The sequence below is a fragment of the Balaenoptera borealis genome (genome assembly GCF_965194805.1).
Source record: "Balaenoptera borealis genome assembly, chromosome: 1".
NCBI classification, from domain to species: domain Eukaryota; kingdom Metazoa; phylum Chordata; class Mammalia; order Artiodactyla; family Balaenopteridae; genus Balaenoptera; species Balaenoptera borealis.
Genome location: NC_138860.1, coordinates 50909000 through 50924366, shown reverse-complemented (window position 1 = coordinate 50924366; position 15367 = coordinate 50909000). Strand labels below are relative to the sequence as shown.

The following is a 15367-nucleotide window of genomic DNA, read 5'->3' as shown; positions in this document are numbered from 1 at the left end:
TTATAGTATTTTCTCTGTTTGTATTCCTACTTTGTCTTAAGTTTGTATATTTGTTAATGGCTTAAATAGTTTCATACTGGTTGATAGCCATCTACCATATATACAGGACTCCAGAGTTAAAGAGAAACTATATAGCAGAAATTTGCACATTCGGGTGCAGATAACAAAATTTTTTAGATTTTTGACCACAGAAGGACTTTAAGATAAGAAGAAAGAATTTTCAATCAGAGTAGAAGATTGCAGGAAGAAAGAATTTTCAATCAGAGTAGAAGAGTGCAGTGATTTCCAAACAGCCTTATAGATTTCTCTTCAATCTAACATCATTTGAAAAAACTTTTCCTTGGCATTCCAAGTTTCATATCTCATTGTCTTAACTATACACTTCTGCCTGCTTCAGTGAGAAAAAAAAAATTCATTTTTAGATTTAGGTGTTCAAGAACCTGGATTTCGGATCATTATTATCACCCTATGTTAGCACCATTTCTCTAGGTAGACAGGTCCCCCAGTTCAGGTTTCTGCCTGTATCCAGATCTTTGGGGAAAGATAGAACCACTGTCTGTACTTTTGCTGTGTCCCAGGTGATAAAACAGTGAGGCCTCTGAGTCTGTGCTTCATTAATACACATGCTTTGGAACCTGTCTCTAAAAGTGGTGTAGAGAAAAGAGGAGAGTTTGGAGTTAGAGCTATTGGGTTCCAGTCCCAGATCTTCTACTTACTCATTGAGTCATCTTGGTAAAGTTTCTTAAACTTTGTGAACCTCAATTTTCTTAACTTTAAAGTTGGGACAATAGTGCCTATAACTAGGTTATTCTAATGAGCTTATTATATATGTGAACACAATGTTTTAAGTCTAAATGTACCACATAAATAATTAATGCTTATTTATTGTTAACAATATATTGTGTAATAATCAGTAGTAATAACTATGAAAGATTCATGCCCTCTGCTTTTGACTTTATAGGGTGATTGATTGTTACCATACTCTTCATACTAGAAAAGCTCTGAGCTTTATCTTTTTAAAGGACTTTTTATTACTGTCTCTAAAAATATTTTTAATAAGGATAAAGTTTACCTTTTAGACAGTGTGTTGCCTCAGCAGTATATATACCCTACTAAGTTTGTGTTCTTCAAATTATATAAATATTTCATATGGTATATAATAACTGTTACTTATCTATTCTATATCATTAAAATCATCATAGAAGAGCACTTAACATTTTTATGTATTGTCTCATTTGATCTTTGCAACCATGGATTAAAGTATTCAAGATAAACATGATTTTGATGGATTTTTTTTTCTAAATAAAGTGTTTCACATGCTCTTTAACTGTAGGTTAAACTATTTTATTGAAGTATGATTGACATACATTCAGTTTGGTTTTTAAAATATTTTATTGAAGTATAGTTGATTTACAATGTTGTGTTAATTTCTGCTGTATGGCAAAGCGATTCAGTTATTCATATATATATTCTTTTTCATATTCTTTTCCATTATGGGTTATCACAGGATATTGAATATAGTTCCCTCTGCTATACAATAGGACCTTGCTGTTTATCCATCCTGTATATAATAGTTTGCATCTGCTAACCCCAAACTCCCAGTCCATTCCTCCCCTACCCCCACCTTCTTGGCAACCACAAGTCTGTTCTCTATGTCTGTGAGTCTGTTTCTGTTTCATAGATATGTTCATTTATGTCATATTTTAGAATCCACATATGAGTGATGTCATATGGTATTTGTCTTTCTCTGACTTACTTTGCTTAGTATGATAATCTCTAGGTCCACCCGTGTTGCTGCACATGGCATTATTTCATTCTCTTTTATGGTTAATACTCCATTGATTATATATATATACCACATCTTCTTTATCAATTCATCTGTGATTGATATGCATTTAATGTGTACAACTTATGTATTTACTGTATACAACTTGATGAGTTTGGAGATAAGTATATACCTGTGAAACCATCACCATAGTCTATGCCATGAACATATCTATCACCTCCAAAAGTTTCTTCCCACCCTCTTTATTTATTATGTGTGTGATAAGAACACTTAACATAAGACCTACCCTCTTAGCAAATTTTTAATATATAGGACAATAAATATAGGTACTATGCTCTACAGTAGATTTCTAGGATTTTTTCATCTCATTTAACTGAAACTGTGTACCCTTTGACTGATATCTCCTGATTTCCCCCTTCCCCAGGCCCTGGAAACCACCTGTTTCTATGAATTTGACTAGGTTCCTCACATAAATGATATTATGAAGTATTTGCATATCTGTATCTGACTTACTTCATTAGGATAATGTTCTCCATGTTGTCCAGAGTGGCAGGATTTCCTTCTTTTTTAAAGCTGAATAATAATTCCATTGTGTATTTGTGTGTATACATATACATATATATAAATACATCACATTTTCTTTATCCATTAATTTGTCAATGGACATTTAGTTTGCTTCCCTGTTTTGGCTATTATGAATATTACTGCAATGAACATGGGTGTGCAGATATCTCTCCAAGATCGTAATTTCAGTTCCTTTGGATATATATCCAAAAGTGGGATTGCCGGATCATATGGTAGTCCATTTTTAACCTTTTGGGGAACCTCCATAATTCTTTTCCATAGTGACTGCACCAATTTATATTCCCACCAACAGTGTACAGGGATTCTCTTTCCTCCACATCCTCTCCACATACCTTGCACTTCTGTTTTTTCGATAATAGCCACAATACATTTGATAATGTGAGTTGATTTCTCATTGTGATTTTGATCACATAAGTCATTGTGCTTTTTAAGTTTGATGTAATCCCATGGTCTATTTTTACTTTTGTTGTCCATGCTTTTGTTGTTATATCCAAGAAATCATTGTCAAGGCCAACTTCAAGAAGCTTTTTCCCCATGTTTCTTCTGGGAGTTTTATTGTTTCAATTCTTAAGTCTTTAATCCATTTTAAGTCAATTTTTGTGTATGGTATAAGGGTCCAATTGCATTCTTTTGTATGTGGATATCCAGTTTCCCCAGTACCATTTACTGAAGAGACTATCCTTTCGCTATTATGTAATCTTGGCACCCTTGTTGAGGATCAGTTGACTATATCTTCATGGGTTTATTTCTGACCCTCTGTTCTCTTCCATTGGTCTGTATATCTGTATTTATGGCAGTATCATAATGTTTTGATTATTCTAGCTTTGTGATATATTTTGAAATCAGAAAGTGTGATGCCTCCAGTTTTGTTCTTCTTACTCAAAGTTGTTTTGGCCTTTCAAATTTGGGGTCTTTCGTGGTTCCATATGAATTTTAGGATTGTTTTCTGTTTCTGTAAAAAATGCCATTGGAATTTTGATACAGATTGCACTGAATCTGTAGATTGCTTGACCATGGGATGTCTTTCCATTTACTTATGTCTGCTTTAATTCCTTTCATCAGTGTTTTAGAGGTTTCAGTGTATAATTCTTTTACCTCCTTGGTTAATCTTATTCCTAAATATTTTATTCTTTTTGATGCTATTGTAAATGGGAGTTTTTCTTAATTCTGTTTGTGTTAATTTTGTTTTCTTAATTTTATGTTCTTATGAGTTATATAAATGTTACATATGTTTCATAATAACTATTATTTAGTTAGTCTCCATTATTAATATCATCATGCACTTCACAGCATTTTCATATATTATCTCATTTGATCTTTGCAACCATGGAGTGAGGTATTTAAGATAAACATTATCTAATGGAAATTTTTTTTTTTTTTTTAGTAAGACAGTTTTAACTTTGGTTACCTAACTTTGAAGCTTCTAAATGATACCATTTCCTAGGCTAACCTAGTAATTGCAAAACAATATGCCTTTAGAGTTAAGGTTGATGTCATTTTGTTTCATTTGAGGGTTTTTGTCATATGACCAGAAATAAGGCTATTTCTGTAAAAAATATATATAAAATAAATAAATTAGCAGTGCTAATTTTATTCCTCCAGTTTAGTCCAGTGTTTCTCAAATGAAAACTGTTGATAAATACTAGGAAGATCACTTATACACATAAAGTTATAAAACTCCAGGCAAGTGCTAGATGACAGTATTGGTAATGTAGATCATACAAATGAGTAACTCAGCCTCTTCCCTTTCTGAACCCTGTCCTTCCATTTCCTCTCTCTTAGATGTTAAAATCTGTGGCTATTACAAGGAGGACGGAGAGGAAAAGGAAAGAGCTTTTCACTTGTTTTCTAAAGTTTGATGGAAATAGAGATTTGATGGAGCTGTGGGAAAATTATTTTTGAAATCTATTGTTTAACCACAAAGCTAAAACAATTACTTGTCTATTACCAGAAATGGTGAAAAGTTTTTCAGTGTAATTTCTAAAATATTACTGATATTTGAAATGGTCAGAAGCACCAGAGGAAGTATTTGAATCAGTTTGAGGTAGAAATTGGTGAAGATTAAGATTGAGTTTTACCTTAAAACCCCTTATCCAGAGAGCTCAGTAATCCATAATCATATTTTGTCCTTCTTTCCCTCTTTACAGCATCATCACCAGGCAAGCATTCGATATATGGCAGTTTTTCAGATGGTATTATTTGTTACCTTTTATTATAGTTGTGCTTATTTTCTTTGTCCTCTTAACCTTGTCCCAGAAGTTTCACCACTCCCATTAAATAATTTGGGTCAAGTTCTTCAAGGCTTTCTCACAAAACTAATGTGTTAAGAGTATGCTTTGTACTCGACCATTACATTAATTATGAAAGAAATCAATCTTGTGTCTCAGGCAGCTGTCAATCTAATAGACACTTGGATCTTCTGCTTTTTCTTCTGTTTCTGACAGATCTCTGCCTTATTTTCTCTTGGTGAAATTTGTATTTTCTTTTTCTGATGGAAATACTGAAATTATGAAACATAAATTGATAGTCTTTATTACTCCTATCATTAGATGACGGTGTTCAGAAATCAGAGCTTGGAAACCAATCTCCATCAACCTCCAGCCAACGTAAGTTTGTCTATTCAGCTTTCATTAAATGAGTCCCTAAAATTGGTGAACATAATGATTTTTAAATTTTTTTGACACCAAAGAACTTCGTGCTATTTGAAGAATTATATTTTAAGTACTTCAAAGGAAAAAGTGTATATTTTACCAGCAGTAAAAGTCTTTAAGGACAAACTCTGTGAAAAAACATCTGGCTTCCCCCTTTACTTTATTATCCATAAGACCAAAAGTGAAAGTTGACAAGTAAAGCAACTAATACTGTTAACCAAGTGAACCTTGTTGAGTCAAAAGAAAGATGCACATAGCATGACATAATGGGAATACCATAGTTTTTTAGAGTTCACAGACCTGAATTTGAATTAGTTTGGGCCACTTACCTTCTGTATAGCCTTGGGGCAAGTTTCTTTAGTTCTCTAAGCCTTTTTATTATCTTGAAAGAGTACTAAGAAAATAACAGTGATTCTCAGATTCTTTGGTCTCAATACCACTTTCCACTAGCAAAATTAATAAGAACCCCAGAGACCTTTTTTAAAAAGAGACTTAAAAAAAAATATATGAGTTATACCTGTCCATATTTACCTAGAGATTAAAATTGGAAAAAAATTTTTTAATGTTTGTTAGTTATTTTTAAATAATTTAGTAAGGAGAGTGATAGATTGCTTTGTATTTTCTCTGATCTCTAATGCCTGGCTTAATAAAATGGAGCTGGAGTTTCATTCTGCTTCTGTATTCAAACTGTTACAATATATTGGGATTTTTTTTGGTTTTTTAATTTATTTATTAATTTATTTTTGGCTGCATTGGGTCTTCTTTGCTGCGCACAGGCTTTCTCTAGTTGCGGTGAGCGGGAGCTACTCTTCATTGCAGTGCGCGGGCTTCTCATTGCGGTGGCTTCTCTTTGTTGCAGAGTACGGGCTCTAGGCGCACAGGCTTCAGTAGTTGTGGCACATGGGCTTCAGTTGTTGTGGCTCACGGGCTCTAGAGCGCAGGCTCAGTAGTTGTGGCACATGGGCTTAGTTGCTCCGTGGTGTGTGGAATCTTCCCAAACCAGGGATTGAACCTGCGTCCCCTGCATCGGCAGGCGGATTCTTAACCGCTGCGCCGCCAGGGAAGTCCCAGTCAGTTGTTTTCTTGAAAGCGACAGGCTCACATTGTTCGTTTTCCAGAAAAAGTCTCCCAAATGTGAAAGTCTGACTAACCACAGTTTGTCACTTGTCCTTTCAAGTAAAAATTCTATGAAAAAAGCACTATTTCAGCTCACAACTCAGTTGCACAAAGTTCTTTTCTTTGAGACAGCCATATACTATTCTATGTAGCAGAAGTGCTTTATATATATGTCCCATTTCTTCACATAGAATGTTAAGATTTCTATCAAGGTTGAGTTCTAATAAGATAAATTCTTTTAAATGCTTCATGAAGGATGTTCTTAAGTGAAACTGATAACCTCGAATACATGGCCATGAAGAATACAAAGACAGTCCTAGTTTGGTGCTACTGCCCTGTGATTCATCTAAAGCATCAGTTATTTTTCCTACCATGGCTTTTTACACCATCAGGGCAGATGTCAATATGGTGGAAAAAGGCAAATAAGATCTTAGTGTCGGGAGAATAGTTTTAACCTCAAGGACCCCCTTGAAGAGATCTTGAGATACCCCACCAGCCACACTTTGAGAACTGTTGCTCTAGAGGGTCCATGGTACAATTATCAGTCTAAAGCAGTCAATAAATAGGAAGTGTAAAAATACTGTTGCTGTCATATTAAATTATTAAATGATGTGGTATATGAGAAAGTGCTTAAACTGAAAAGCATTAGGTAAATGTAAATTCATATCATCATTGCCAGTAATAATTAGGAATGAGTTGCAAACTAAGTTTTACCAGTGTTAACTTGCATACAGCCAAAGATAGGCATCAGTGCAATTAAAGGGACAGCTAGCTATTATATGGAAGATTTCACTTATAACGAATCCTTTTCTTTATCCCTTTATATACATAAACATTCCACCTTGGATAATAATCCATGTTAGTTTCTAAATTTAAAACTATTTTGTAAAGTGTCTTTTAATATTGTTTACCTCCCAAATATTAGCAGTAGTAATAATAGTTTTGCTTTATAAATTGTATTCTTTCTGACTTGCACATGCCATTACATATACTTAAATTCTACTTTTTCCTCTAAGTCTCTTTATCATTTTGACATTGAAGAGACATATGCATACTCATACACGTAACTTAAAATACATGTGCTAAATTATTTCTTTAAGAAAGTAAATTATCAGCTCCCTTCTTTAAATTCCTTCCTCTTTTATCTAATGTTTATAAAGATTAATATTGGCTTTAAAAGTCACTTGCTCTTGAATCTAAGAAAATAATATTTGTGTCTACCATTTCTTTTTTTCCTGAGCAGAAGTGACTGGACAACCCAAAAGTGCATCTTTTGTCAAGGTGAAGTGGTGGTGGCCCCTTGTCCTGATAGTTCCTCTTCTCATTGGGTATTTTTGTTGCCCTCGTACTTCTGAAGCAGAAACCACTGCTGTTCAAGAGTTCCAGAACCAGATGAAGCAACTTATGAATAAGTACCAAGGTCAAGATGAGAAGCTGTGGAAAAGGAGCCTAACATTCCTGGAAAAACATCTTAATAGCTCCCACCCTCGGCCTCAGCCTGCTATCTTGCTGCTCACTGCTGCCCGAGATGCTGAAGAAGCACTCAAGTGTCTGAGTGAACAAATTGCTGATGCCTATTCTTCCTTCCAAAGTGTTCCTGCAATCCGGATTGATGGGGCGGGCAAAGCAACTCAAGACAGTGATGTTGTCAAACGAGAGGTAGATCAGGAACTGAGCAATGGATTCCAAAATGGCCAGAATGCAGCTGTGGTCCACCGCTTTGAGTCACTGCCTGCAGGGTCTACTTTGATCTTCTATAAGTATTGTGACCATGAAAATGCAGCTTTCAAAGATGTAGCCTTAGTCCTAACTGTCTTGTTAGAGGAGGAGACACTTGGAACCAGTCTAGGCCTAAAGGAAATTGAAGAAAAAGTGAGGGATTTCCTCAAAGTCAAGTTCACCAACTCTGACACACCCAACTCCTACAAACATATGGACCCAGACAAATTGAGTGGGCTCTGGAGCCGTATTTCTCACTTAGTCCTGCCTGTACAACCTGAAAATGACCTGAAAAGGGGCATCTGTTTATAAGAGGAGACAGAAGAGAAAATCATGTCTCAAGTTCTGAGAATTTTTCAAACTTTCTAACCATAGACAGGATCCAGAGCTCTTTTTGAAAGAACTGGTTTCTTTTTAAAGGAGGTTAAGTTCTTAGGTAAACATGGAATATCTAAATCGTTTATTCAACCTAATTATCTGTTATTTGAGAGAATCATTTCCTTGTTTCCATTGAGATCTGTGTCAATGATATCTGAGGACTGTAAATTATATGCAGTCCCATAGAGGATCTGCTTAGATTCTGGGTTGAATCATTATTGCTATGGTATGACCAGTGGGAGGGATTAGTCTCCTTCCTATGCATCAACCCAATTTTTTAACTTAGATTTTTTTCACAGTTTGTCGAGCTATTAGTAAGACAGCTCCCTGAACACAACTGTGGGTTTTCCCCTTTTGTCCTCTTCTACATCGTTTAGCTGTGAATTCCGTAGTCAGCTTCTGCTTGTAGGAACAAAAATAATGAAAGGCCATCCGAGTGTGTGTTTGGGTTTTTTGTTTTTTGCTTTTTTCCTTTGATTTTGGAGGGCAAGGAGAAGGAGACATGGGAAAAGTTGTGGAATGGGGAGGGAAAGGGGGGAAAAAGTCTTCAAGATGAAATGTTAAAATAAGCCACTGAGGGAATTCCCTGGCGGTCCAGTGGTTAGGACTACACGCTTTCACTGCCGAGGGCCCAGGTTTGATCCCTGGTCAGGGAACTAAGATCCTGCAAGCCACCCCACGTGGCCAAAAAGAAAGCCACTGAGGCTTAGGGTTAGTCAAACATAGTTATATGAACTGCATTCTCAGTGAATTCTGTTGGGACTTGTTTTTCACATGTCCTTTTTTTTCCTTTAAGAAATTTTTATTCCTCCCAAAGATTTTGAAACATGTGTATGATGAGGTTTAGTATATTTGTTCACTTGGCTCTTAAGAATGGGTAAGTTCAAAAAAAAAAAAAAGAATGGGTAAGTTCAGAGCCGTTTATTTTGCTCATATCCTGAAAGTTTTGTTAAGAAATACAATTTCAGGAATTGGTAAACCATTTGTTAACCAGCTCTCCTGGGCTGTTGAAGAAGGATTTGATTTTCTGCATGTCTACTTGTTGCATTCTGAGTCCTTTAATGACACTCTTGTAACAAGAATAAAGATTTACAATGCACGTGATAAATTCTACTAAGAGTGCCTCAAGCGAAAAAGAAAGTGAAGTTTACCATATATGAAGAATGTTAAAATGTACTACTGTACATTACTGTACTACTATAGAATTTCAGTTTTAACTTTGCATCACTAACAGCTTTCTCATCCGTCAACTGCTTTGGTTTTCTTAGAAGCTTAAAATTCTGGATCCACTTTATTTGTTTATTGTCTACAAACCTTTAAATGAAAATATTGTTTTTAGAATACTAGAGCCTGTCAATGGCTTCATCATTTACCTTTTGAGGATCCCATGACTGGTGGTAGAGTACAGTCTCGTTTCTTCCCACTAGGACTACCAGTATTCATAAATTTATACCCCTTATTGTAATTTGTTCCTGACTGTCAGAAGTCAGATATTCTGATTTATAGAGGATTCTAAAACAAGAGTTTTTGAAAAGACTTATTTTATACATATATATATATTATATGGAGAAACAAATGTTTTTTTAAATGTTTCATTGACCAAAATAATTTTAAAGTAATTAATATTACTTATATCAGGAAAAATAATTGTAGCAGCTGATCTGTAAATGACTTTAAAAGCTATTTTAGTAATTTAAATAAATTTACTTTCTTGGTTTGTACTCTTGTGTGTCATAAACTGAATGATTCATATACCTTTAAAAAAAATTATTCCTAGAGTTTTCTTTACATTTGAACAATTTTAGTGACTTCTGCTAGGAGAAACAAAAGCCAAACAAAGAATTGGAGCCACTCACAAGTACACTGGTAGGAAATATAATCACTATGATTTTCTGTTTCATCCAGGGATTTTGAATTATCACTAAAATGGAATTAGTTTAGGTATTCTCCACTTGGCAAAAGAATCCACACCATGTTTCTCAAATTTTTCATTCTCACCTCTCTAAAGAACCTTTTTAGATTTTTTTTCCTAATCATCTACCCCCATGAAATTTTAATACTGCATATATACTCTATATCTGTTTATGGACTGCATATTTTTATGCTTTATACACCTGAAGAATAAGGGTTTTTTGCCCCCATTGAAAGTGCATGCTCAAGAACATCTGTATTTTAGATCATTGATGCCTAAAACATTTTGTTTTGTACATGTTACCATAATCCGTTTGGAGGGGAAAATTTAATAAATCATCGGCTTGAAAATAGGAACTTGGGCCTCTAGCAATTAGGCACGTTGTGACTTTGTGTGACAACACTGGCCCAGGGAAAACCACAGTGCAAAACTGACCTTACAAATTTCTAAAAACTTAATTTGCTTCCCTTCTTTTAATGACTTTCTTATATTACTTTTAAGGAGGTTTTTTAAACCTCCAGTCCTCAGTGATTGGAAATAAACCTGATTTTCATTCTACGAAGAGAAGTGAAACTTAGAAAGGGTTTGCGTAGTTAATACCTAAACTAAAGATATAAAGCCCAATTTGCCTGTGACCTTAGGTATTCGGAAAGTGACCTTTATGTTGTCAATATGAGGAAGCATTTCTCATTGATTACAAAAAAAAAGTGGACTATTCTTCTACATTGTCCTTATCAAGGCCACAGAGTAAAATCTTATGGTATGAAGATTCTACTGGCATTAGCCACCTGGGATGAAGGTGTGAGTCCTGAGTCTGGGAAACCAAACTAAGTCTTCCATTGACTGCCATTGACTTGGAAAAAGAGGAAACTCCTGCCATAAACCTATCTTTGGCCTCGATTCAGAGAAGTCCTGGTGGGCTAGCAGTTTCTTCTGGATGGTAGGGGAAATATAGCCCATCACCTGAGCATGAACAGGGAGAAACCTCTTGCAATTTACAAATTATAGTCTTGTCTTTTGCACACTCTTGGACTCCTCTGGAATATTTTTCATATCTTGCCTTCACCCTTTTCCCAGCCTCACACTCTGCTAATTCTTATTTGTTGTGAATGCTTTATTTTTTTTCAGGCAGAACTTTACTGAACCTAACCTAATTCCCTACCCTGAAATACTGGTGCAGGTTCCTCTTCTTTACACGCTTGTTCATCGTATATTACCCCTGTCACAGCACTTAGCACACTCCACAACCATATGCCTCTTTTTTTTTTTTTTAATTTTATTAGTATAGTTGATTTACAGTGTTGTGTTAATTTCTGCTGTACAGCAAAGTGATTCAGTTATACATATATACTTTTTCATGTTATTTTCCATTTTGGTTTATTACAAGCTATTAAATATAGTTCCCTGTGCTATACAGTAAGGCCTTGTTGTTTATCCTATATATAATAGTTTGCATCTGCTAATCCCAAACTCCCACTCCATCCCTCCCCCACCCCCCCTCCACCTTGGCAACCACAAGTCTGTTCTCTTTGTATGTTTCTGTTTCATAGATAGGTTCATTTGTGTCACATTTTAGATTCCACATATAAGTGATATCATATGATATTTGTATTTGTCTTTCTGACTTACTTCACTTAGTATGATAATCCTAGGTCCATCCATGTTGCTACATATGGCATTATTTTGTTCTTTTTTATGGCTGAGTAATAGTCCACTGTAAATAGTGCTACTATGAACATAGGGGTGCATGTATCTTTTGGAATTAGAGTTTTGTCTGAGTATATGCCCAGGAGTGGGATTGCTGGATCACCATATGCCTCTTGAGAGCAGGAGAGTGTGATCAATCTACGCACAGTGGTAATCACATAAAGTGCTCAAATATTTGTTAAATAAAAATTGCAAGCCCTGTGTGGTTAGCAAAAATAGGTAAGTTGTATCTTTCTCAGTGTTTTGCTTTTTTCCTGTTATTCCTGAGCCTTTTTTTTCTAAATCTTTTTTATATAAACTATTTCAACCTGGATTCAGTAGGGCTATGAATAATTTCAGGAAAGAGGAAGGGGACCAATCTCAGAAGGGAAACCTGGCCCTTTTCTGGTGGAAGCAAGGATCATTAGTGAGAGGTCCCCAAGGGGAAGGTGAATGTTAAGAAAGAAAACTGGGAGGCCTTAAGGTCTTTCCACAGTAAGATTAGGAATTTGAGTTTTCTTAAAAGAGCTAGGAAGTTTCCTTACATCTTTTCATGTTGCGTAACAGGGTAATTATAGTCCAGATAAGAGATGGCTATGGATGTGGAGAGAAGATGGATAAGAAAAATATTCGAGAAGTAGAAATGACAAGGTTTGGTAATCAAATGTAATGTTATAGAGAAAATACCTCATAGAGGACTCTTCAAAGCGCTGTACTAGTAAAAATACCTCCTCAATCTATTTAGCTCATCTATCTTCTCTCCCCAAATACTAAGCACACAGTGGTAAACTAAATTCTTATCTCTGCATGTCTTTCTGTTGACTTTTAGCAGTTTGAAGTAGAGACTCACATATTTAGTCAGGAATTATTTGATTGTAAATAAAAACCCTGTCTAATCAGCAAAAGAGGAAAGGAGGGGTGAGGTGGGTATTGTAAGAATATACATCTGAGACTCCAAGAAAGGAAAATATGGGAACTGTGAGGACTGTTCTGGATGGAGACCTCACAGCCATTCCCTCTGCCTCTCTACTTCTGGCTTGCTATGCCTCAGCAACTTCCCCTTGTGTCTTTTTTTTTTTTTTGGCTGTGTTGGGTCTTCATTGCTGCAAGCAGGTTTTCTCTAGTTGCGGCGAGTGGGGGCTACTCTTCGAGTGGTGCGCGGGCTTCTCGTTGCGGTGGCTTCTCTTGTTGCGGAGCACGGGCTCTAGGTGCGTGGGCTTCAGTAGTTGTGGCATGCGGGCTCTAGAGCGCAGGCTCAGTAGTTGTGGCACACGGGCTTAGTTGCTCCGTGGCACATAGGATCTTCCCAGACGAGGGCTCAAACCCATGTCCCCTGCAAATTGGCAGGCTGATTTTTAACCACTGCACCACCAGGGAAGTCCCCCCAACTTGTGTCTTAAACACACCAAGAGGGTGAACCTGATTGGCTCAGTCCAGTGTATGGGTTATCCCTGAAAAGAATATATGATTAAACATAGCTGCCTAGGTCACTCCTTCAACGGGAACCATGGGGTGGGGATAGAGTAGGGCAGTCTTCTGAGGTCAGGCCAAGGAGTGGGCAGATACGGTTAAGGGACAACTGAATACATCTTCAGATTTATAGACCTTTACATAATGTGATGCTGTTCTGGTTAATTCATTTCATTTTGCCTTTTTAAAAAATCAGTGAAAGGGAATTAAAGGTAATGGAAACAACAATGAAGTTTTAAACTCTAGGTCCTGGTCATAACTCTGCCTAGGTAAATTTGACCTAAGCAAGTCCTCTTTGTAGCCCTGCTACAAATGTGTTCTGATTTCTTCCCATTGCTTTTGTGTTTCTTATGCTAAAAAAAAAAAAAAAAAAGGCACAGTTAACAAAACTTCAGGTACTGTTTTCATGTATAATGGCTATTATTAATTTGTTGTAAGTCCCTCACAAACATACTGAGCTTTCTTTAGTTTTCAGTCTGTTTCTTGGACAAGCGAGGTAGTAAGTGACCATGTAACCTCTGATTCAAACTTGACTTTTTAGAGTTTGTCTTCCGACTTTTATTTATTTATTTATTTATTTGATGTGGACCAAAGTCTTTATTGAATTTGTTACAATATTGCTTCTGTTTTTTTTGTTTATTTTTTTGGTTCTCTTTTTTTTTGCTACGTTAGGTCTTTGTTGCTGTGTGCGGGCTTTCTCTAGTTGCAGCGAGCGGGGGCTACTCTTCATAGTGGTGCGCAGGTTTCTCATTGCGGTGGCTTCTCTTGTTGCAGAGCACGGGCTCTAGGCACACGGGCTCAGTAGTTGCGGCATGCGGGCCCTAGAGCACACGGGCTTCAGTAGTTGTGGCGCATGGGCTCAGTAGTTGTGGCACACAGGCTTAGTTGCTCCATGGCAAGTGGGATCCTCCTGGACCACAGATCGAACCCGTGTCCCCAGCATTGGCAGGCAAATTCTTAACCACTGCGCCACCAGGGAAGTCGCTTGCTTCTGTTTTATGTCCTGGTTTTTTGGCTGCAAGGCATGTGGGATCCTAGCTCCCCAGGCAGGGATCGAACCCGCACCTCCTGCATTGGAAGGCGAAGTCTTAACCACTGGACCACCAGGGAAATCCCTTTCTTCCCACTTTTAGGGAGCACCATTCTTAGGCTAAACTCAAGAAGAGAAACTGCTCCGTTCTATATTGCCCATAAGAGAATATTTACTCATAGTAGTTATGGACATTTCTTGATGAGCAATTTTTTTAATCTACTCTCAATTTCATAGTTTAAATGGACTTTCTCCTACTTTGTATACCATGAAGATGGAAAAGATCTATATCGAGACCTTTGAATATGTATTAAGTTGTCCCTCACCATTTTCTAGTTTTTGTTACTATTTATTGAGTGCTTATTAATGCCCCAAACACTGTTTCAACTTCTTTACATGTATTAACTGATTTAATTCTCACAATAATCCTGTGAGGTGGTAATATTATCCCAACTTTATAGACAGGAAACTGAAGCACAGAAAGATAAAATGACACCCAAGAATACCCAAGTAAAAAGTGGTAAAGCAGAGATTTGAACCCAGGCTGTCTGTGTTTAAAACATCTATTCTTACCACTATGCAGAGAGTCTCTAGAACCCCATATATGATGTTTCTCCCCAATCTATTCAGGCTCTATACAGGTTGGAGTATTTTTGCAACATTGTAGAATTTTTTTTCAATTGAACTATAGTTGATTTACAATATTGTGTTCGTTTCAGGTGTACAGTGAAGTGATTCAGATATATATAGATGTATAGGTATATATATATATTCTTTTTCAGATTCTTTTCCACTATATTACAAGATATTGAATATAGTTCCCTGTGCTTTACAGTTTTTTGTTCCTTGTTTTTTGTCTCTTTCATATATGATGGTGTATATACCATACTCCTAATTTATCCCTCCTCCCCTCCTTTCCCCCTTGGTAACCCTAAGTTTGTTTTCTCTGTCTGTGAATCTGTTTCTGTTTTGTAAATAAGGTTTTGGATTATTTTTTAGATTCCACATATAAGTGATATCACATGATATTTGTC

General features: G+C 36.3%; 1 protein-coding gene across 12 annotated transcripts in view; it reads left to right on the top strand.

Moving 5' to 3' along the window:
- The window catches only part of TOR1AIP1 (torsin 1A interacting protein 1), a 45939-nt gene extending 35983 nt beyond the window's left edge, over nt 1-9956 (top strand). For 10 of the 12 annotated variants that reach the window (XM_082386861.1, XM_082386864.1, XM_082386860.1 and 7 more), the window contains 3 exons: nt 4519-4563; nt 4921-4977; nt 7382-9956. In XM_082386861.1, coding sequence (XP_082242987.1) covers nt 4519-4563; nt 4921-4977; nt 7382-8169 — 890 coding nt within the window. In that variant the 3' untranslated portion in view covers nt 8170-9956. The remainder of the gene's footprint in view (nt 1-4518; nt 4564-4920; nt 4978-7381) is intronic. The other 2 variants (XM_082386871.1, XM_082386863.1) reach the window with 1 other exon arrangement.
- Nucleotides 9957-15367: the final 5411 nt, after the last annotated feature.